This window comes from Marmota monax, unplaced genomic scaffold (genome assembly GCF_021218885.2).
Source record: "Marmota monax isolate L192 unplaced genomic scaffold, Marmota_monax_Labrador192_F-V1.1 WCK01_AAM20220418_F8-fsc00019, whole genome shotgun sequence".
In the NCBI taxonomy this organism is placed as follows: domain Eukaryota; kingdom Metazoa; phylum Chordata; class Mammalia; order Rodentia; family Sciuridae; genus Marmota; species Marmota monax.
In genome coordinates, this window is record NW_026695242.1 from 14,543,364 (window position 1) to 14,565,795 (window position 22,432).

Consider the following 22,432-nt stretch of genomic DNA (forward strand, 5'->3'; position numbering starts at 1 on the left):
GACTATGGACTGAAGCCTCCAAAACTGTGAGTCAAAATAAACCATCCCTCCTCGTAAGAGGATTCCTCTCAGGTATTTTGCCACTATGACAGAAAGTTGACTAACGCAACACAGGTTGTACAAAAACAACAGTAAAATCCATTGAATTCATAGATTTATTTTGGAAGAGCTCATAATCATCAATATTGATACATTAACACTGACTGTACATTTACTTGTATGGTCTTTATCTTTCAATCACATTTTAGAACTTTCTTCACAATCCCCCCATGCTTCAGTTTATGTTTTTTTCTTTTTTCCCCCACATTTTTTATTGTTGTATTATAGTTGTACATGATGATGGGATTGGTTGTTGCAAATCGTCCTTGCACACAATATAACAAAATAATTTGGCCAATATCACTCCCCGTTATTTCCCTCTCAGTTTATTTTTTAACAAGGGATTAATATGTTGATATTTTTTTGTTATTGATAGATTTGAACCCATTTCTACCATCTTTTCTCCCTATGTCTCCTCACCAACACCTGAGCGCCCCCCCCACTGCTTTGTTGTTCTACATCCTCTAGCTTCCTTGTTTTCTTTATATTATTTTCTAAGCGATTAGACCATTCTCTTTTGATCTTTACTGTGAGTCAAAGAAAAACTAGAGAAAATGATAAAAGGGGGGGGGTGCGCGGGGGAGGCAGTGCTGTGGATTGAACCCTTGGCCTTCACATATAGGCAAGTGTTCCACCACTGAGTTACAGTTCCAGGCCTAATCCTAATATCTTACCTGTTTCTAGGATGAGAAAAATGATAACTTGTAAGTTATACTTCATTTATAAATTTAGAAATATGGGATATAAAAGCTTAAATATAAAACATATAATTATAAAAATTATTTTCTGAGTGTTCACTAATTTTTATCAATTTTGAAAATTTTACTGTGAATATTTGAAATAGAAATTATTTTTAAACTAGTAAAAAAATTATGACAGCAGTATTTAAAAAAATTAGCAGCAGTATTTTATACAGAAAATTCTTAGGAGAGAGCGATCCTGAGACACTTGTGAACTTCCAAATATCATTACAGAATTTGTAACTTAGCCCATAAAACATCCAGAAGCAACAAACAGAAAACAACACTGCTATTTTTGATGGGAACGTCAAGCAGACTATACTTCATAGATGATTCCAACACAACTTTCTGTAACAATGGAAATGTTCTATTCCTGGGATGCCCACTATCGTAGCCACTGAGCACTTAAAATATGGCTAGTGTGACAGAGAAATGTTAAACTTTATTTAATTTTAATTAATTTACATTTAAATAGCCACATGTAACCATATTGAAGAGCATAATTTCTAGGGTCATTTCCTTCCATGTATGTTTTTCTTCACTTTTCACCTAACAAGTGGTTCCAAACAGTGGCAATTTTGCCTACTAGGCATATGGCAATATCTAGAGACATTTTGGGGGTACTTATAATTGGGGAATAGGGTTTAACCACTAGCATCCAGTGAGTAGATGTGTTTTGGGGGGTTGGGGGTTGTGGCTCAGTGAGTAGAGACCAGGGAATGCTGCTAAATATCCTACAATTTATAGGATATCTCCCCATAACAAATAATTATCCAGTCCAAAATATCAATAGTGCTGAAGTTAAGAAACATTGACATATATTAAAAGGATCTTTAAATGAAATTTAAAATACTTTGAAAATTGTTATGAATCGCTGCTTTGTATGCTAATATTAGCTGGTCTGCTCATTACTTAAAATAATCACTATCCACTATCTTATCCTGACCACTACCATTTTCTCTGTCCACGTTACCTTAGTGACTATGTATCTTCCCTGAGTTTCAGTCACAGTTGTTGTTGTAAATATAAAAACATAAGTGGAACTGACTTAACTTTCAGTAATAGGGATAATTATACATAAACCCTTAATGGAAGTTAGCTTTGTAAACATGAAGACTTTTATAACAGAACAATTTTTATTGTTTTTGCTTTTTTTACTTCAGAAATATATGAAAGGGATAGTCTAGTGCAAGCACATAATTAATGACATAAAAATAAACAGAGAATCAGTAATTTTTTCCATGTGATTTCAAAACAATATTATGTACATTTAAGACATTTAAATTATGCCACTATTATTGTAATATAACATTTATTTAAATGATTTAGTTTATACTGAAAGTAGAGAATATAAAAATCTCCATCCTAAAAGGATTAAAAATTCAGTGAGAAAAGATACAATACAGCAGCCATTAAAAACAAAAAGTGGATAAAAGCAAATTGTTTCTGAAATAAAGTCTAATTTTGTTGCAAGTTCTGACCTATGCAGTGAAAACAATTCCCAATAGTATAGGATGTGTTTCTTTCCTAGTGAAGGAAGACAGAAAAGATGATTTCCTGTTGGGCATTCCCAACATCAATCTTGAAGATGTCAACCTTTTCATTTTCTTGAAAATATTATTGCTTCTACTATTGTTCTCATTGTCTACAACAATTTAGGGTAATTTCTTATTCTTAGGTAAAACTCATAAACATTTAATTTATTAACATATATATCTCATTAAAAATGGCAAAGATAAAAACCTATCTTAACCTAATGGAAAGAAGATATTTTAGCTATCAGAGGTTATACAGCTAATTAAAATATTTAAAGCACATATGAGGATAGAAAATTATTGCTCATGAATTATGACTGCCCTCAAACTTCCATAAAGATTTGAAAATTATGGGCTGAGGTTGTTGCTCAGCGGTAGAGTGCTTGCTAGGCACGTGCGAGGCCCTGTGTTCGATCCTCACCACCACATAAAAATGAATAAAATAAAGGTGTTGTGTCCAACTACAACTAAAAAATAAATGTTAAAAAACATTTAAAAATTACTAGGGGATCTAGGAACATAGCTCAGTGATTGTGTGCATTCTTAGCATGTGTGAGGACCTAGGTTCAATCTTTAGCACCCTCCCAAAATATAAAGAAATGATAGAAATTACTGAACAATTATAATTAGTAATACATTATTGTTTCATTAATACTATCAAAATCTTAAACACACACACAAATAAACACCATATTTTCTTGCTCTAGGACATTCATTTCCAGGCATACTGTTTTATTGTCTTTCCTTTATTTGCTAAGGTATACAAATCCTACTTCCCTATCTACTCCCCTTCCCCAGATGATTTTAGCTAGGTTACCAAGGTTTAAAGAGGTTGTGTTTCCAGTAATGGCACAAATGCAGAGCCTTTTCCTTTTTGCTGTCTAGAATAAGTATGTCTAGAAAGAGGCTCATCAGTGAAAAAAAAAAAAAACCTTTTTATTTTATTTAATACTGAAATCCTTGTGAGCTATCTTTCCAAATGATTCATTCATTCACCATAGCTTTCTTTTTTAAATATTTTTTTAAGTTGTTGATAGATCTTTATTTTATTTATTTATACATGGTGCTGAGAATGGAACCCAGTGCCTCATACATGCCAGGCAAGTGTGCTACCCCTGAGCCACTGCCCCAGCCCCTACCAAAGCTTTCTTAAGACAAGTTGTCAAACAAACATTGGAAGAGGAGGTTTAAAAAAAAAAAAAAAAGCTCTTGAATTCATGGACTCTAATATTTATCATCAATATTTCTGTAACTCACAGTTCATATTCATTATCTCCATTCTCTAATTTCCAAAAACAAATACTCAATGAGCTTTTCCTGTGTGCAATGAACAAATTTGAGATAAGACCTATTATTTTGGAGATTATTTTCTAGTTGAAGCAGACAATAATTGACAAAAGAAGTAAAGTTTATGGTATGCTTGAAAGTACCAGATACTATGTAGAACAACACAACAGGGATGGAAAGCAGGAGTGCTCGGATCAGGAAGACCTCACTGATAAAGCTGTATCAGAAAAAAGTTAGGGAATGAGCCAGGAGGGCATCTGGGGATGTGTACTGAGGTGGAGGGGCTGGCAATGCCCAGGCTCTCAGGCAAGAGGCAGAGTGGAGATCAGACACCATGGCAGCAGGGCAGAGGGCATGTGAAGATGAGGTTTGAGGTATGAAGGAGTCCAGGTTATACCTTGTTTGTAGTCCATGGTAATGACTTGGCTTTACTGGGTGAGGCAGGAAGTCAACTGAGGGTTCTGATCAGAGAAGCAACAAGATTTTGACTTGTGTTTCAATGGGATCATGTTGGTTACTCTGTTAAGAATAAACTGTAAGGGGACAAAAGTAAAGGTAGGATGGTATGCTATAATAAGAACACATTTAAGATATGATGCTGGCTTGGACTAGTGTGATACATGTAAAGGTAGTGGGAACTAATTTATTTTGAAAGTAGAGTCAACACAATTTACTGTAGGATTCAGTGTTGGCAATGAGAGAAGGAGAGGAAGGATGATATGATGGCAATGTATGATATTAATATCCTTTTGGAGCTGGGAGTAGTGGTACGTACCTGTAATCCTGGGAGATGCTGAGGCAGAAAGATTGCAAATTCAAAGCCAGCCTTAGCAACTGAGCAAGGCCTTAAGTAACTTAGTAAGATCCTGTCTCAACATAAAAAACAAAAAGGACTAGGGATGTGACTCAAGGTTAAGTGCTCCTGGGTTCCACCCCTGGTACCAAAAAACAAACAAAGAAACAACTTTTTGGAAAACAATTTGATAATTTATATTTCGTGAGTGCTCTTGGCTCTGGTGTTACACTGCAGAGAACATACTCATGCAAACTGGAAGCTTTGGTTATAGAAGCTCCATGTGTTCCTTGTTCATACTCCCAAAAGTTCATATTGAGAGCATTGTCTTATCTTGCTCAGGATGAGCCAGATGTTTCAGTGGCTTTAAAGAAAGGTAAGCAAATTCTGTCTCCTAGTGTGAAAAGCATGTCCAAGTTTGTGTAGATCCTGATATTATTTTTAATGTTTATACTTTTAATGTGCTAATGATTCAATGGCTCATGAAATTAATTTCCTGAAACTTGTTAAATCCATTTTTCTACTGTCTTTTTTTTTTTCTTCCTCACGTTTTTGTGCCTTTTCCTTTGCCTTAGACCTTAAATTCTGTAGGCTTTAGTACTATAGGCTTAAATCCCCTCTCCAGTGAGGGTGTCTCCTAAGTGGTCTCTGCATTGCCAACTGATTCACACAACAGCAGCAGAGAATCTTGCAAAGTAAAGCTGTTACTGCCTTAATTCATTACTTCTTCTTTGAAAACAAGCTTTCAAGCTAAATACCCAGCTTTCCTTTCTAGCTTTCTCCCCAGTCCCTCACACGCACCAACTAATCTGGGCTTTCCCTGCTCTAGGTTTTGGCTCACATTGATATCTCTATCTGATCTACCAAAAATCCTTTCTGTTTTCTTGTTTGGCTGTATAGATTAGGTTCATTCTTTAAGGCCCAATTCAGATATAATCTCTCTTGCCTTCTTTGATGATTCTCCAAGCAGATATAATCCCTTCCTTGTTTAACACTAAGTGTTAAACTGGGAGTAACTATTAGAAGTCTTGACATTTTGACCTGTACTGCAGATATCTGGGTATTTAAACTTGAGTTCCACTAAGACCAACCAGGTATTACTGACCTTTGTATTACAGGTAGCACTCAAGATATTCATATTCCTACTCAATGGTCAAAAACAAAAATCTGATTTGAGTAGTGCAAGCTGAAGTCAAAGTGCTCCACAATGGAACCTAGAGAGTTAAAAGGAACCTAGAGAGTTAAAAAAGCAAGGTATATAGTCTTAATGGAGCATTTAATTTTCTAGGTGCAGACAGTGTTTGATAGACATCTACTAGGTCAAGAAAGGTATGCCTACATTATGTAAAAGATTGGAAGAGGCTAAAGAAACAATCTGAAGGCATCTGTGGTATAATTTTGACGTTTGATTAAATGACAAATTTTGAATGATACACTGCAAATCAGGTTAAACAGGTCTAAGCAATTCACTTACAACAAAATTAAAACTTGGAAAATTTAGCTCCTGCCTAGTGAAAAACAAACTAAAAAATGTGGCAATTCTTTATTTTCGAAATTATAAGGCTAATCAGAAAAGCTTGCTGGCTCATTATACATTTAATAAAGGTACTGAGATAACATTACCTACAGAGATGAATAATGAATCCAAGGATCCCTGAATGTAACTACGTCATTGTTGTTTACTTGGTGACTTTTTAAAAGTGGGGACGGGAATAATATGGGCAAGATGGAAGAAAATCGGTTTAAGCTATATTCAAACAAATACCTTTACAGAGCAAATACACGAATTGTTTTCCTATGGATTTGTAGCTCTTTTTGGTAAGACCACAATGAAAGGCACAGATAATATGAACAAAGGCAACAGGCACCTGCAGCCTGTGAATCATTTAGGAAATATTTCCGTCAAGACAGGGCCAAATTAGAGGATCTGTGCGATCACCTTTCAATAGCAGGCTCCTTTCCCTGTAAGTCCTAAATAGTGGGCCAACTGGGACCCTACCCAGGGATCCAGAGCTGGGAGCGGTCTTGTTTTTTAGACAAATCTCTCCTCCTACCACACGTGACAGAACGGCAGAGAGCCGCCAAGAGAGACACCGCAACGCATCAGCCGGGAATACAAAGGCTCGGCGCCACCGCATCCTCTGGAGGATCGTGGAGCCTCCCGCGCTCGGCGTCTGCAGAGTTTGCGCAGGGCGCTGCCGCGAGGCGCGCCGCTCCCGGGCCCGCAGGGCGGTGCCGCGCAGCGCAGGGAGCGGGAGCAGGGAGCGCGCGCCGCCTGCCCAGCGCGCCTGCCCATCCAGCGCCGCCAGAGCAGGGGCGCCGATCCGCACGCAGCCGCGCCGGGCCGCCACCGCTGCAGCCACCGGCGCCCGGCCCTCGCCCGCCGCAGGGAGCCCCGCAGCGACGTGAACCAGGGTGAGGAGGTCGAGGGCCCCCAATCCCTGGGTAGGCCCGAGGTCGGACTACCCAACTCCCGCCCAGGCCCGGGCCTTCCCCTTCTTCCTGGCCCCTGTCCCTCCCCACACCTCCTCTGGGCCTCGCGTGCGCAACTGGGCGCCGTGAGCGGCACTTACACCACGGCTCGGGAAATTATCCAGGACACCATCTTCCCGCGGGCTGAGGCCCTGACTCCGGGGCGGATGGGCGCCGAGCGCAGCGGACCAGGCCGCCAACGGCAGGCCGCGCGCTCGCTGGCTCCTCGCGCTCCCCGGGGCCGCGCTGGCGCCCTCGGCAGCCAGGCCGGGTGTCTGCGCGCGGCCGCTGGAGCTGTGCTGTGGTCGGTCCCCCGCCCGTCCCCGCCCGCCGGCCGAGCCGCCGCGGAGCCCGCCGGCCCCGCCCCTGAGCTCCGCTGATAGGCGGTGGCGGCGGCGGCGGCGCGTCGGCCGGGTCAGGGCCAGGCGACCGGGCCCGAGGGCTAGACCTGCGGGACCCCGGCCGTTGCCGGACAGCCTCGCGACTGCAGCCTTACCCCTACACTCTAACCTCTCTTACCCGCCTCCCTGGATCCTAGGGACGCCCACCCGGCGGTGAGAGTGGGAGGGAGGCCCGGGACTTGAGAGTAGGGGGTCGACAATGTGTGCATGAAGAATAAAATACCAGAAGGAACTCTGTGTCCGATAGAATTCTCTGGTTCAGGCCCTAGATTCTGGAGAGCCCAAAATTTGGAAAATGCTCGGGCACATCCGGTCCCCTCAGTGTTTACGGAGGCCTCCTTCAAGGGCATCCTCGTGGTACCGCATTTTAAGCGAAAGGAAACTGTTGGGCGACCTTGCACAGTCCTCATTGGTATACCAGCAGTCGCATGGTGCAATGCGGGGAGAGACCGTGGAGAGCATTGGATTTCATGTTTGCAGTTGTGGAAGTAATTGTTCTGGGCCTCTTAGAGCACCTTTCCTTCAGAGACCTGTAAAGTCTTGTTTTATAGACACAAATCTCCAGTATTCCACTGAGCCTGTCAGATATCCAAAGTAAAAGCTGGACTTAGGATTCCTGACCTGTCCTGCTGTTTACAAATGTCTAGGTTTTAGGAGGTTGGATTACTGTTTACGCTTTCCAGTTCTTGTGTATATCATAATTTCAAAACTAACATTTAAAAACTTATAATTTTTTTTTTTTTTGGTGACAATACAAAGTTGGGAGAATGATCTGAAAGTTTAGACGTTCCCTCCCCTCCACTCCTTTTAAGACAACAGTAAAAGGTGGGTTTAGTATTAAAATGATGGGAAGAAAAAAGGATTAAATGTGGCCTTGTAGCCTTTAATTAAAGTACTAGAAAGTAATATGGCTTACTTTGTGACATACTGTAATTTATTTTCGTTCCTCAGTTTCCCCATAATAAAAAGAGGCTAATAATACTGTAGCCTACTTGTTCTTGCCTTTCGGGGTTGAAATGAGGCACTGCTAAATAACATGTGTAGGAAGTGCTTCAACTTGCTTGGAATAAAATCACAGGACACATGTGAGTCTTTTCAGTTCCCAGGTTCAGTAAATTAATACTTTGATTACATAAGAAATGAGCTCACAAACTGCTTTCTGCTTTAGGCTTTGGTTCTTTTTGCTTATTTGTATTAAGAATATATATTTATTTTAGGAATCTCAGTAATCTGTATTTGTTCTGAATCTTTTAGTTTTGGCCATTACTCAGCATTTTGGGGGGATTCAGGTGTGCCCCATAAGCACCAGCTTTCTGGAGAACTCTCTTGCACACTGAAAACTCAAATGCCTTTGAATGTCATTCAGATCCCTTCATGAGCAAATCCTGAGTATCTTTCCAGCTTTAATTTTTACTGCTGTCATCCCTAACCCCGAATTCCTCACCTTACTTCTCAGAACTGTATTTTCCTGCTCAGTGCCTTTGCCTGAATTCATTTTTCTTCTAATACGTTATGCCCATTCTCTACCTGTCAGAGTGCCATGAGGATGTTCTGTTTTTCGTCAGTTATAATTATTTGTAGTTTTCTCTGGCCTCCATGATTTATTACTTTAATTTCTGTAGCTACATCATTCCGTTTACACTCATGTCTAACCTATTGAATGATGAAAAGTTTGACGACAGAGATGATGTATTAGATATTTTTGTGTTTTCCTAGTACCTAGCCTAGAATGGGGTAGAGGCCCAATAAAGATGTAGTCACTCTGTTAAGTATCAAACTTGTAAGATTTTGGCCATGTTTAGTGGAAATTTATTTAAAATGTATGTCTATCTTTCTTATTTTGGGGGAATCATCATTCTGAAGATTAATTATTTCAACCCCTTTCAGGGGTTGTTGAGATAGGTATACTGCTAGCTGCTTTCTGAGATGTCCCTGGAAGGCTCTTTGTTAAATTTCATTTTGTATGCTTATTTGTAGCTTTTGTCTTTTGAAAATTCATATTACTTTTTGCTACTTTTACTCTGTTTACCTGAAATAGTTCTCTTTTTTGTGTTTCAGGCTGTGGGTTGAAAACCACCTATCGTGTGCTACACACACATTGTTGAGTCATACTGATAATTTAAAGGCAGGTAGTATTTATTCTTCGATAATATGGATACGGAAGGTTAGAGAAGTTAACTCACGGTCTGTGATCATGTAATTCAAAGATGACAGTCCTGGAACTCTGATTTGTGTTTCTTTTTTCTTTTCTTTTTTTAATATTTTTTAGTTGCAGATGGACACAGTATCTTTATTTTATATATTTATTTTTATGTGGTTCTGAGGATCAAACCCAGGGCCTCACATGTGCTAGGCGAATGCCCTACCACTGAGCCAGGACACCCTGCCCCCCACCCAGATTTCTTAAGTATTTACATCGTACTGCGATAGATAGCTGAATTGTGTCTAAGACAGGTGGGTTCCCTCTCTAGGGGGAAATACGGAAAAATTTGTTTGGTGATTGTAATGATTGAAACTAACCACTAGCGTTTGGTGGATGAAGACCAGGGATGCTATATGTTTTGCAACGTGTGGAACATTGCAATGCCTCATATCCTTATGAGTTAGGGATATCTTGCCTGGAATTCATGGAATATTTGTAATTATCTGAGTGTTGAACTTCCATTTTACATATAAGGTCGTGGTTTTAACAGACTGAATTTTTCTATTTCCACAGCTAATTGTTGTGTAAATTAAAGATTTGTTTGTTGAGAACTTGGCCAAGAGTTGTAAATGTTCTGGAAAATCGCAACACAAACAGCTTTGCATGCAGAGCTATCATATTCACCTACTGATGACTAATTTTGCCCCGTATTCACATATTGAAATATATGTTATCTTATATGTTATTTTCCTTTCCTTTTTTGTTTTATTTAAGGAATATGAATTTGTTTGAAATTGTCTATAGGAAGATTGTTATTCATTTAATTTCATGCTGGTAAAGCAGAAGTTGGAAAATATTTTATGGAAGGGGGGGATACATTGAGACTGATAAAGTCGAGAACTATGGGTTTAAATAGAAAGAGTAACTTCATCTGAGGATGAGAAGTGTCCAGCTTTTAAGTGGTGCCTTTCTGTTACTGGACTGTGCCTCACATAGTTGAACTTCTAGCAAGTGACCATTTGATTAGTGCTTCACTGTTTAAGTAAGGCTCCAGGGGCAATGAGAGAAAAGGAACAAGTACCTCTGCCCAGAAACTTTTATAATCTAGTCTCATGGTATACTTGAGATTGTTCTGGATAGAAGATAGTTATTTTTTTAACTACTGAATATGATGGTTTCGTTTTTTATACATTACATCACTAGTATTCGTGCTGTGGAGTGCTTCCTTCCTGTGTTCTGCAAGGACAATTAGACCTTGGGTATTGATTTTAATTATGCTAGGAGGCAGCATATTCAGGGCAGAGGACATTCTCTTAGGTGACCTATTTCTACTACCAGCAATGTGATGTTTGGCAAGTCACTATATGTTTCCTATTGCATGGGTATGATAGTAGTATGATGATCAAATGCAAGGGACTTTAAAAGTTAATGGTAATTAGATTAAATTGAAAAAAATGCTTTTTCTTCTATATCTTCACTGTAGTTGTCCTAGGAGATATGTGGAATGTACATCTTCTGCATGTTAAAGGAGTTCATTTATTTGCAAATCAACACAGTGGGAAGATACCTTGGAGAGCCAGGTATGGAGGGCAGAGTTACAGAGTACAGAGATAGCATCTAATCATGTAATTATTAATGAGTCTGCAAGTGAGACTGAATACTAGGTCACCTTCCCATTTCTAATGGGAAAGTATATTCAATGGCTTGAAAATATTTTTATTTGGATAAAGACTGAAACTTCTAAATAAGCCTTCCTTTAATAGTAATTTAGAAAATAGTGGTAGAAAAAGAATCTTAATCAGACTGACTTAAAAGAACAAACATATTTTGGTTTTTGGAGGTGTTGTTTTTCCCCATGGGCTGCCTCTTCTCTCTCAGGCTGTCTGGTTGTGGTGTTACGATTACAACAGAGGTCAAGTTTGGCATCTGACGTTGAAACTTAAATATAACAAAATGACACTGAAAATTCAGCAAGAATGAAGTAGAATAGAAATATTAGATTTTGAGTTAAGTATTTATTATTGATATTGATAAAGGATGGTTATTGGCTAACTATCACTGAGGAAAGCAAATATGTCTTTGATGACTGGAACTAGGAAACACACATAGTAAGGAATTGACATTGTCTAAGGTTCTTTTAAATTGAGATAGTAGCCCCACCTAAAACAATTAAGGATTTAGAGGAACTTTTTACCTTTCATGATAAAAAAATTATTCTATGTTTAACTCTGTTAAGTTGCAGAGAAAAATCTAGTTCAAGACATAATTGAAGCACTTTCACTGTCTATTTTAAATACATAGTTCATTTAAAATAAATAGAGTAAATCATAATTCCTCATTTTATACTAGATTTAAATGATTTTTAGCAATTCAGGTACATAATAGGGGTTATGATGTAATTGTCAAATAGCTGAAATACGTGATAATTCCATCATGTCTAGAAAGCAGAACTTAAAAGCATTATTGATGTTTTTGAGTGGTAATTCAAAGCACACAGAATAAAATTTAAAAGAGAAACAATAGAAAGCTAGTCTTTTTGTTCCACTTACTTTCAGAGGCAAAAACTGTTTTTACTTTTCCCCTCCAAAGTCCAGAAGAAGACCCAATTATTAATACTTATTTAGTTTAAGATACTAAGAGGAAAATTTATAGATTGAATGCATTTATTAGAAAAATGAAAGATGAATCAATAATCTGCAAGGTTTTACTTTAGGAAACTGGAAAAAGAAGAGCGAATTAAATCCAAAGTAGTCTGAAGAAAAGAAATAATAAGTAGAAATCAGTGAAATAGTAATCAGGAAATCAATAGAAAAATTAACAAAACCAAACCCTAGTTTGTTTTTTTTTTTTTTTTTTTTGTAGTAGGGATTGAAGCCAAGGGTGCTTAACCACTGAGCCACATCCCTAGTCCTTTTAAATATTTTATTTAGAGACAGGGTCTCACTGAGTTGCTTAGGTCCTTGATAAGTTGCTGACGCTGGCTTTGAATTCATGAATACAGGATTACAAGTCTATGCCACTATGCCCAGCTAACCAAACCTAGCTTAAAAAAAAAAAAAAAAGTCAATAATATCAATAATGCTATAGCTAGGATAACTTAAGAGAAACAGAGAAAGTAAATTACTAATAACTGAAACAAAAGACAGGCATCATTATAGATCCTGTAGACATTAAAAGATTAATAAAGGAATATCATGGCCAACTCTGTGCCTACAAATTTGATAGCTTAGATGAAATCTACCAAATATCATACAAGAAGAAACAAACAATCTGAATAGGCCTATATCTGGTGAAAATGTTGAATTTATAATTTTTCAAAACAGAAGACATCATTCCCAGATTGGTTCATTGATGAGTTTACCAAGTGTTTAGGGAAGAAAAGACATAGGTTCTCTATAATCTCTGTTAGAGGATAAATATAGAGGAAATATTTCCTAGTTCATTCTGTGAGGCCAGCATCACGTCTGTCCTTTAATTTATTTAGTTTTATCGTGCTGGGGATTGAACCCAAGGCCCTGTGCCCTGTGCGAGGCAAGCACTCTACCAACTGAACTATATTTCCAGCCCTTATGTGTGCCTTTTAAAATACAGATTTCATCTGTGTTCTGGAATACCCCACCTCCCTCTTTCTGATAACTTCAAGACATGTTTAGGTAATGAAGTAGAATTATGGTCAGGTATCAACCAGAAAAACATTACAAGGAAGGCAAAGTAGTATCTCTCATGACTATAGATGCAAAAATCTTTTAACAAAATATTAGCAAATTAAATCCAACAGTATATGAAAATTACACACCACAACCAACTGGAATTTTACACAGGTGTGCAAGGCTGTTTGAACATTGGAAATTCAATTAAAATAATCTATTGTATCGGTAGTCTAAGGGAAGAAAATCACACAATCATATCAATTAATAGGTGCAGGAAAAGCTTTTTGCAAAACCCAACACAGTTCATTGTAAAAACTTTCAGCAAACTAGGCACAGAGAGGAATTTTCTTAAATTGGTAAAGAATATCTTTACAAATCTATAGCTAATATCACAGTTAATGGTGAGAAACTGAAAGCTTTCTTGATGAGTAACAAGTCAAGGATATCCCCTCTAAAATTGCTTTTCAACATTTTAGATGCTGAAAATGCAATAAGAAAATTAAATAAAAGGTATTTAGATTGAGTAGGAAGAAAGGAAATATCCACAAATGATATGACTGTGTAGAAAATGCAAAAAATAACAAAAATATTCCTACAACTAGTAAGCTATTATATCAAGTATGCAAGATACAGAGTTTGCATGAAAAGGTTATTTCCTTTCTTAATATGCCAGTGAACAAATGGAATTTGAAATTAAAAATACAGTACCATATACATTAGCAACCACCCCTCCCCCCAATAAAATTCTTAGCTATTAATCTGACAAAACATATATAAGACCTATGTGAGAAAACCTATAAAACTAGAGAAATCAGGAGACTAAATAAGTAAATATCCCATGTTTATGTATAGGAAGCTCAATATCATCAAAATATTCAGTCTTCCCAACTTAATCTATAGACACAGTGCAATCCCAATCAAAATATTAACTGTTTTTTTTGTAGATATCAACAAACTGATTGCAGTTTTTATGGAGAGGCAAAAGACCCAGAACAGCCAATACATTATTAAAGAAGAACAAAGTTGGTGAACTGATACACCCCAATTTCAAGAGTTGATTACTACAGTAATCAAGATAGTGTGATACTAGTGAAAGAGTAGACAAGATATCAATAGAATGTAGCCCAGATAGAGATCCACAAATATAACTAATTCTCGACAAAGGAGCAATAGCAATACAATGAAGAGAAATAGTCTTTTCAAAAAATGATCCTGGAGTGATCTGACATTCACATGCAAAAAATAAACCTAGATACCTTACACACTTCACTAGTTAACTCAAAATAGGTCACAGACCTAAATTTAAAATACAAAACTCTATAACTCCTAGAAAATACATTAGGAAAAAAACATAGATTCTTTGGGGGTTGGCAATGACTTTTTAAAAGATACTGCACCAAAGGGACAACCATCAAAGAAAGAATTGATAAGCTGAATTTCATTAAAGTTAAAATTTTCTTCTCTATAAAACATACTGTGAAGATAACAAAAAGACAGTCACAATCTGGGAGGAAAATATTTGCAAAAATATATGATAATAGACGATTATTCAAAATAATCAAAAAAACTCTTAAAACTCAGCAGCCTGATTTAAAAAAATGGGCTGAAGAACTTAACAGACACCTCACCAGAGAAATACAGATGGTAAATAAGCATGTGAATAGATATTCCACATCATATGTCATTAGGGAAATTCAAATTAAAACAACAGTGAAATACCACTCCACACCTATTAGGATGGCCAAAACCCAGAACACTGACAGTACCAAATGCTGGTCAGGATGTGGAGCAATAGGAAGTCATTCATTGCTGGTGAGAATGCCAAATAACATCGATACTTTGAAAGACAGTTTGACAGTTTCTAACAATCTAAACATACTCTTAACCAATCAGTCCAGCAGTCACACTCCCCAATATTTACTCAAATGAATTGAAAACTTATGTCCACTTGAAAATCTACACAAATGTTTATAGCAGCTTTATTCATAATTTCCAAGATTTGGGTATCTCTCAGTAGGTGAATGGATACATAAATTATGGTATATTTAGGCAATGGGATATTAGTGCTAAAAAAAAAAAAAAAAAGGGGGAGCTATCCAGCCTTGAAAAAACACAGAAGAACTGTGAAATTATATTACTTAACTGAAAGAACCCAATCTGAAAAGGCTTCATATTGTATTATTTCAATTATATGACATATGGAGAAGGCAATACTATGGACAGTAAAAAGATTAGTGGTTGTCACAGTGTGGCAGAAGGGGGCATAATAGGCAGAGAAGTGGGAATTTTCAGGTCAGTGAAACTATGTTTATCCTGTGCAATACTCAATGATAAAGACATGTCATCATACATACCTCAGAATCTGTAGAATGTGCAAAACCAAGAGTGAATCCTGATGTTAACTATGAACTGTGGTGAAAATAATGTGTCATTGGAGGTTCATTGACAGTAACAAATGTACCATTCTTGTGTGTGGGATGTTGATGTGAAAAGAGGCTGGCCTATGGAGGGTAGGAAGTACATTTAATAGAGACCCTGGATTTTTTTTTTTTTTTTTTTTTTTAGTGTGGCATGGAAAAATTTTGCTAATATGTTAATAGACATATGCAATCTTCCTCTAGTCACTCATTTAACTCTTTTTTTTTAAAGACTTTGAGATTAAAATGGTCAATATAATAAAAATAAGAAATAAAGATAAAAGTAAATTTGTTGGTTGGGATTTAGGAATAAAGCTTTAAAGGTTGATTTGTGAAAAATTACAAGGCAGCAAGAGAAACAGAGAGGACAAAAGAGACTTGCAGGAAATATAAACATGGTTATGAATTAAATTCTCTTTAATGTTCTTTGAGGACCAACCGAATCCCTTTTTAGTAACTTGCAGGGTTGAATTCTATTCTTCTTGAACAAGAACCAGTTCTGATAGAAAAATCACGTGTACCTTTGGGTTAGATCAGATAAATCAGAATCTATATTTGGGGCCCAGGAAATTTTTTTAAAAACCATCTCACTATAATTAGATGTATAATTAACTATATAATTAAATAATCATAGCTGGTATTCCACTTTTAAGTTTGTGAACTTCTGCTCCAAATCCCCCACCTATTTCAAACCTTGAAGACTTGACCAGAAAGATTACTTGTCCAACTCTTAATTACTTGAATTTTCATTCTCCTTACCTTGAAATTCCATCACCATCTTGTTTTTCTCTTGCTAAAAATCACTCAAGAAAGCTCTTGATTATTCCGTCAATACCTCTTTCTAGACATTCTATTTCCTCCTTTCTTACCTTACTTAAGACTAGGTTTTTGAGATTTATCCTGTTTTTACTTCTGATTCCTTGATTTCCACTGCTTTGTAATATCCTGTTACATGTATTTATGTCCATATACTTTTCATTCTTTTTAAGGATATATGTTTGTGTACATATATATATTTTATATATATAGGTGTGTGTATGTATATATTTTATATATATATATATATATATATATATATATATATATTTGTGTGTGTGTGTGTGTGTGTGTTGTTGGGGATTGAACACAGGACGTTGTACATGCACGGCAAGCACTCAATCAACTGAGCTATACCCCAACTCTATTTAAGGATATTTTGGATACTAGAAATTTGTTTTCTCCAGCTGCGTATATGAAGGTTTATCTGTGGTATGTATTATATAATGTATCATATTTAAAAGACCAGAAGCACTGGGAATGAAGCTCAGAGGTAGAGTACATGCTTAGTATGCGAGAGACCCTGGGTTCAGTCTCCAGCACCAAAAATGTAAAACATAAAAATAAATTGTAGACTTTTTTTTTTTTTAAATGGTTGTTGTCCATTCTAGTAGATTTTAAGCTTACTGACAGCAGGATGTCACAGCACATGTCCCATCTTGCATTGCCTAACCTTATTTATGGTAAATAACAAATATTTTTTTCACTGAATTGAAATTTATTCTAAATTGTTTATTTACCACCCTTTTGAAAACTTAGTTTTACATAAACCTCTTTTTTACATAAACCTCTTATCTCACCAAGAGAATTGCTGATAAGCTAAAAACATAACCAGGTTTAACATATGAAAATTTTGTTTAAAAAATTAATAACTTGATTAAAATAACTATGAATTAGTAGGATAACTTACAGCAAAAATTCTTTTTTTAAAATATTTTTTTTGTTGTAGATGGACATAATACCTTTACTTTATTTATTTTTATGCGGTGCTGAGGATCAGACCCAGTGTCTCACATGTTCTAGGCAAACGCTCTACCTTAAGAAGTCGCTTAAGGGCTGAGATTGTAGCTCAATGGTAGAGTGCTTGCCTTGCACTCATGAGGGTTCAATCCTCAGCACCACATAAAAATAAATAAATAAAAATAAAGATATTGTATCCACCGACAACTAAAAAAAAAAGAAGAAGAAGTCGCTTAAAATATTGTCACTTTAGTTTCTGCAGATGGAAGTAATAACCTCTAGTAAGTTGTGTGATATTTAACAGGTGTTCATAAGAAACTCATTTCAGAGGTCTAGATACTAGGAATAATGTAATTAGAAATTCTCAAAGAACAGAATCATTTATATTTTAAAAATTTAGTAATACAATTTTATTATAGAACTTGTGATATAATAAAAAAAACTGGTTGATGCTAGGGTCATATTGATAGTATGTTGAAATGCTTCATGAAGGAAACTCAAGTTTGTATTCACCTGTCTTAGGCCTGGCTTATTGACTTTCATTCCCACTGAGCACTGCATTAAGAAGGCTGGCTTTATAGATTCCAGCTCTGGCTCAGTAAATGATGAAACCTGGGCAAATCGTTCTCTCCCACTGGTCTTCTATATCCTTATCTGCAAATTAAAGGTAATACCTTAAACTGCTTGTCTTTATAGGTTTATTCATAAGTGAATTAAACACAAAAATATATGAAATCCCTTTATAAGCTGTATACTGAAATGGGAATGTGAGATATTATTTTTAGATTAATAAAAATCCAGTGTAAATATTGAAGACAGCCTTTTGCAATGGGAATCCACTATACTTGGGAGAAGCATATTGTCACATAGGGAAAAGAACATATGTGCAGCTAATGATCCTCCTCTAGGATATGTGCCATGCAAAAACCTTTACTGATTTTGAAGTTCAAAGGAAAGGGAAAGATTACTTTGTTTGGAGGGAAGGAATCAGATGCTTCAGAAAGAAGATTCTTTGCTAGGATCTTATATAAATAGAGTTTTGTAAGATAGATAATAAAGAATTATAAAACAAAGGAGGGAGGGAGAACACAATCAGGAAGACTTGAAGGTGTCAAGTGCAGTCCTAGAGCTGTAGTGGGATGGCATAATTGTGGCCATCAGTGCCACACTAAGACATTTGGACCTTATCTTTCATCCCCTATGCTGGAAGAACCCTTACAAGGACTTAAGCAGGGGAGAGTTGTGGTCTTTGAACTGGTCTTGTGCTCTTTCATCAGAGAAGAGGGTAGTTTGAAGAAGTACCTCTCTTGACCTCTCTTGGAGTAAGAGGTCAAGTCCAAGGCTTTGTATTGATGGTATTAATATGGAGAAAACAATGAGGGTTTTGCTGTTGTTGTTTTTGGTACTGAGGAGTGAATCCAAGGGGTGCTTAACCACTGAACCACATCCCAGCCCTTTTTTGTATTTTATTTAGAGACAGGGTCTCACTGAGTTCCTAAAGGCCTCACTAAGTTGCTGAGGCTGGCTTTGAACTTGCGATCCTCTTGCTCCAGCCTCCCAAGCCACTGGGATTACAGGTGTGCTCACCACACCTGGCCTGCAATCAGGGTTTTAACTCAGAATTCTTATCCTTGAGTCCACAAATCAGGCATCGCTGGCTAGTATTTGGAAGATCTTCTGAACTTAGTGAAAAATTATATATATTTTTTCACTATCCTTTGTCTTTCATTATTGAATGAAGGGGAAAAAAATCCTCCAAGCCCTAGTAACAGCAGTAGTTTTAGTTTTTTTGGCAGTAGAAATCAGATATTTTATACCACATTAAAGTTGTTTTACATATCTTAAAGCATTGATTACATCATTCATTCTTACTTTGAATTATGGTAGTAATAAAATCTGCTCATATAGTGTTATATCTTATTGTTTTTACTGTTCTGATAACTATTTGAATAAAATTAGTTTCCTTTTACACACACATGTTTAAAACTAAAATGTTATTTTGAATCCATGTTTAATCAGATTAATAAGGGGGTGGTGTCTATGACAAAAAAGGTAATAATCCTTGGTAAATTGAGACAGTGGCTCTTTCAGAGTATGCTGGTATTTTGTCATTTTTGGCAAGTTACACTAACAAATTTGAGCCATGAAGCCAATGATTCATTAGATGTGTTCTAATTTAAAATTTGTACTTTTGAGTTTTCTTCCCTCCAAACCATTATCTTCTGTAGTGTTCCCCATTTAATTAAAATATAGATTATATCATTTTCCCCCAGTTGCTCAAGTCGGAAACCTGTGAGTTATCCTTGACACCTATGTGTCTTAAGAAAACTAACCTAATGTTATTATATTGTGTGCATGTATGAATGTCTAACAGTGAATTCCACCATTAATTTAATTGTAATGCACCCTGCCCCCAAAAGGAAAAGTAACCTGTGTGTTCTTTCTCTGCTCTTACCACAGTCAGCAAAAGGAGACTTCTGATACCTGATGTGTGGGACTTCTTCCACCATCAAGTAGGCAGTCAGTTCTGCAGCAGACAACAGTTGGACATCTCTAATCCAATTCATTCTGTCACAATCTATCTGGAGATAGCATCAGATTCCACAGTTAGGGGGCTCAGTCTCCAAGACTGTCCCTCTACCCCCACTTTAGGGTTCTAATTGCAAACCTCAAGTTGTTTTGTTTTGATTGGGCTTGTTGTGTGATAAGCAGGTTGTTTTATCTCTGCTTTTCACCAACTGGTTGTTTTATCTCTGCTTTTCACCAACTGGCTATAAATTGGGGTTCCCACAGTCCCTTTTTTGGGTCCAATTAATTTGCTGGAGCAGCTCACAGAACTCAGAGAAACATATACTTAGGTTTATTAGTTTATTTTTTACAAAATATTATAAATAATACAGAAGATGAGACATATAGGGTGAGGTGTGGAAGAAGCAACACCAAACTTCCATACCCTGTCAGGGTGCAATACTCTCCACGAACTTGCATGTGTTCAACTATCCGAAATCTCTCCAAACCCTGTCCTTTTTGGGCTTTTTTTTTGGAGACTTCATTGCCTAGGCATGATTGAAGCATGTAAAGTCATGTCAAAATGTGAGTGGACAAAAAGGATATGATCTAATGCTTATAGACTGGGCGGGGAAGCCCAAGTAAGACCTGTCTGCTGTAACATTCTTGGCCAGTCTGTGTAGCATTTCTCCCTCCAGGGTTATTAGGCAGATCCCCTCTGGAATGGGGAGAGTCTTATGACTTACTATCAGACAAGGGTAGGCTGGAGGATTTCTTTATGACCAGCTAAAAGTAGAAAAGTAGAGGAAGACTGGATTTTCTGTGACCTACCTTGGGGAAGAGAAATTCTAGTTTCTATGTCTTGTCTTCAGGTAGAAGATAGGAGCCAAGGGCTGGGGATGAGGCTCAAGCGGTAGCGTGCTCGCCTGGCATGCATGCGGCCTGGGTTCGATCCTCAGCACCACGTACAAACAAAGATGTTGTGTCCGCCGAAAACTAAAAAATAAATATTAAAATTAAAAAAAAGAAGAAGATAGGAGCCAATAACCATGGAAGAAAAACAGATTGTACGTATTTATGATATGAGAGTGTCTTGTCTTCTGTATCATTAAGTTCTAACCTTCTAAATCTATGTACCTTTTCATCTCTACCACCTCCCTAGTTGGGGTCAAAAGTTATCTCTCTGCACTGCTCCCAGTCTTCTAAATGGATCTTCCTATTTCTGTTCTTGACCTATTACAGTCTATTGTCTGTTTAGTAAGCAGAGTGGCCTTTTGGGTACACAATGAAAAGACTTTGCTGCTCAAAACCCCTCTAATGGCTTTCCTTATACTTTGGATTAAATTCTGCCTTCACCTACAAAGCTGCATGTGCTCCCTGCTTGCCCTTCCAAAATTCATCTTATATCACTATCTTCCTGGCAGGTTAAGCTTCAGTCACATTATCCTTTTTTTCTATTCTTGTAAACAAGTCATCCTACTTTTTTCCTAGGGTCTTTGCATTTGCTCTTGCCTGCTTCAGAATTAGCAGCTATTTCCCCTAGATTCCAAGATGCCACCTTCATTATTGTTCAGTCTCATACACTTACCTAATTTCTCTTGGGTCATCTTATTCCAGTTCTCTGCATAGTGCTCACCATTGGCTGCTGTTCTTATTTGTTTTCTCTGTCTTCCTCCAATTAGAATGTAAGTTGTATTAGAGCAAGAATGTTTTCTTCCCTGTGTCACTGTTATAGTCCCAATACCTATATACGCCTGTAGAACGTTTTTTAGGATTTTTGATGGTTATTGATGTTCTGAAAAGCACAGAAGAAAACAATGACTTTATAACCTAACTATAGTACTCGTTTTTGTCTACATACTACCCATAGAATTTTATTTTACCCCCAGATAAGCCATAATAGAATAATGGTCTAAGGATGTCATGACAGAGTATGGCTTGTAGCATGTTAAGTGGAATTAGCAAGAGAGTAGGATAGGGAAAACAGAGTGCCTATTAGATACATGCATGTGGACAGTGGTAGAATTAGATACTTAATTTATCAGAATGATCCAGATCCTAGAGAAGGATAGGATGGAGACTCATGGACTATACACTAAATGCCAGGAAGTATTCAGGAGTTGAAGTAGCCAGACTAAACAAGTTGTCTGAGGGCAACTTGGTCAACAAGTAGATGGGCGAGTCAGAAAAAAAAATTTTGGAAGAAACCAAGTAAATGGGAGGAAGAGTTCCTCAGGATTTATAGCAGAGAATAAATGTTGAGGCAATTTCAGCTGCTTTTATTCAGCTCATCTTGATGTGAGCCAATTTCAGAGTTTCCTAAGTCTGCTGATGATAATGAAAAGCAGCTGGTGGATTGTGTTTGAGATTTGAAGGGAAAGAGGGAGGAATAGGAGTCTGGGTGGAGTGCACTAATTTCTGATGTAGAAGCAGTGTGTGTTTGGCAGAGGAGCAGATGTTATTAGATCCCTTACAGATCACTAAGGTCATATAATTCATTGTCTTCCAAACTTTTCACAGAAAGATCTCTTAAATTGTTTTTTCCACTATGAGTCCTATGTTATAAAATGTTTTCCCTTAAAACAAATTATTAGAAATAATTTGCCTCCCA

General features: G+C 37.1%; 1 protein-coding gene across 1 annotated transcript in view; it reads right to left on the reverse strand.

The window, feature by feature from the left end:
* The window catches only part of Reep3 (receptor accessory protein 3), a 91,720-nt gene extending 84,503 nt beyond the window's left edge, over positions 1 to 7,217 (reverse strand). The window contains exon 1 of the mRNA XM_046419644.2: positions 7,028 to 7,217. Within this exon, the coding sequence (XP_046275600.1) occupies positions 7,028 to 7,059 (32 nt within the window). The 5' untranslated portion in view covers positions 7,060 to 7,217. The remainder of the gene's footprint in view (positions 1 to 7,027) is intronic.
* Positions 7,218 to 22,432: the final 15,215 nt, after the last annotated feature.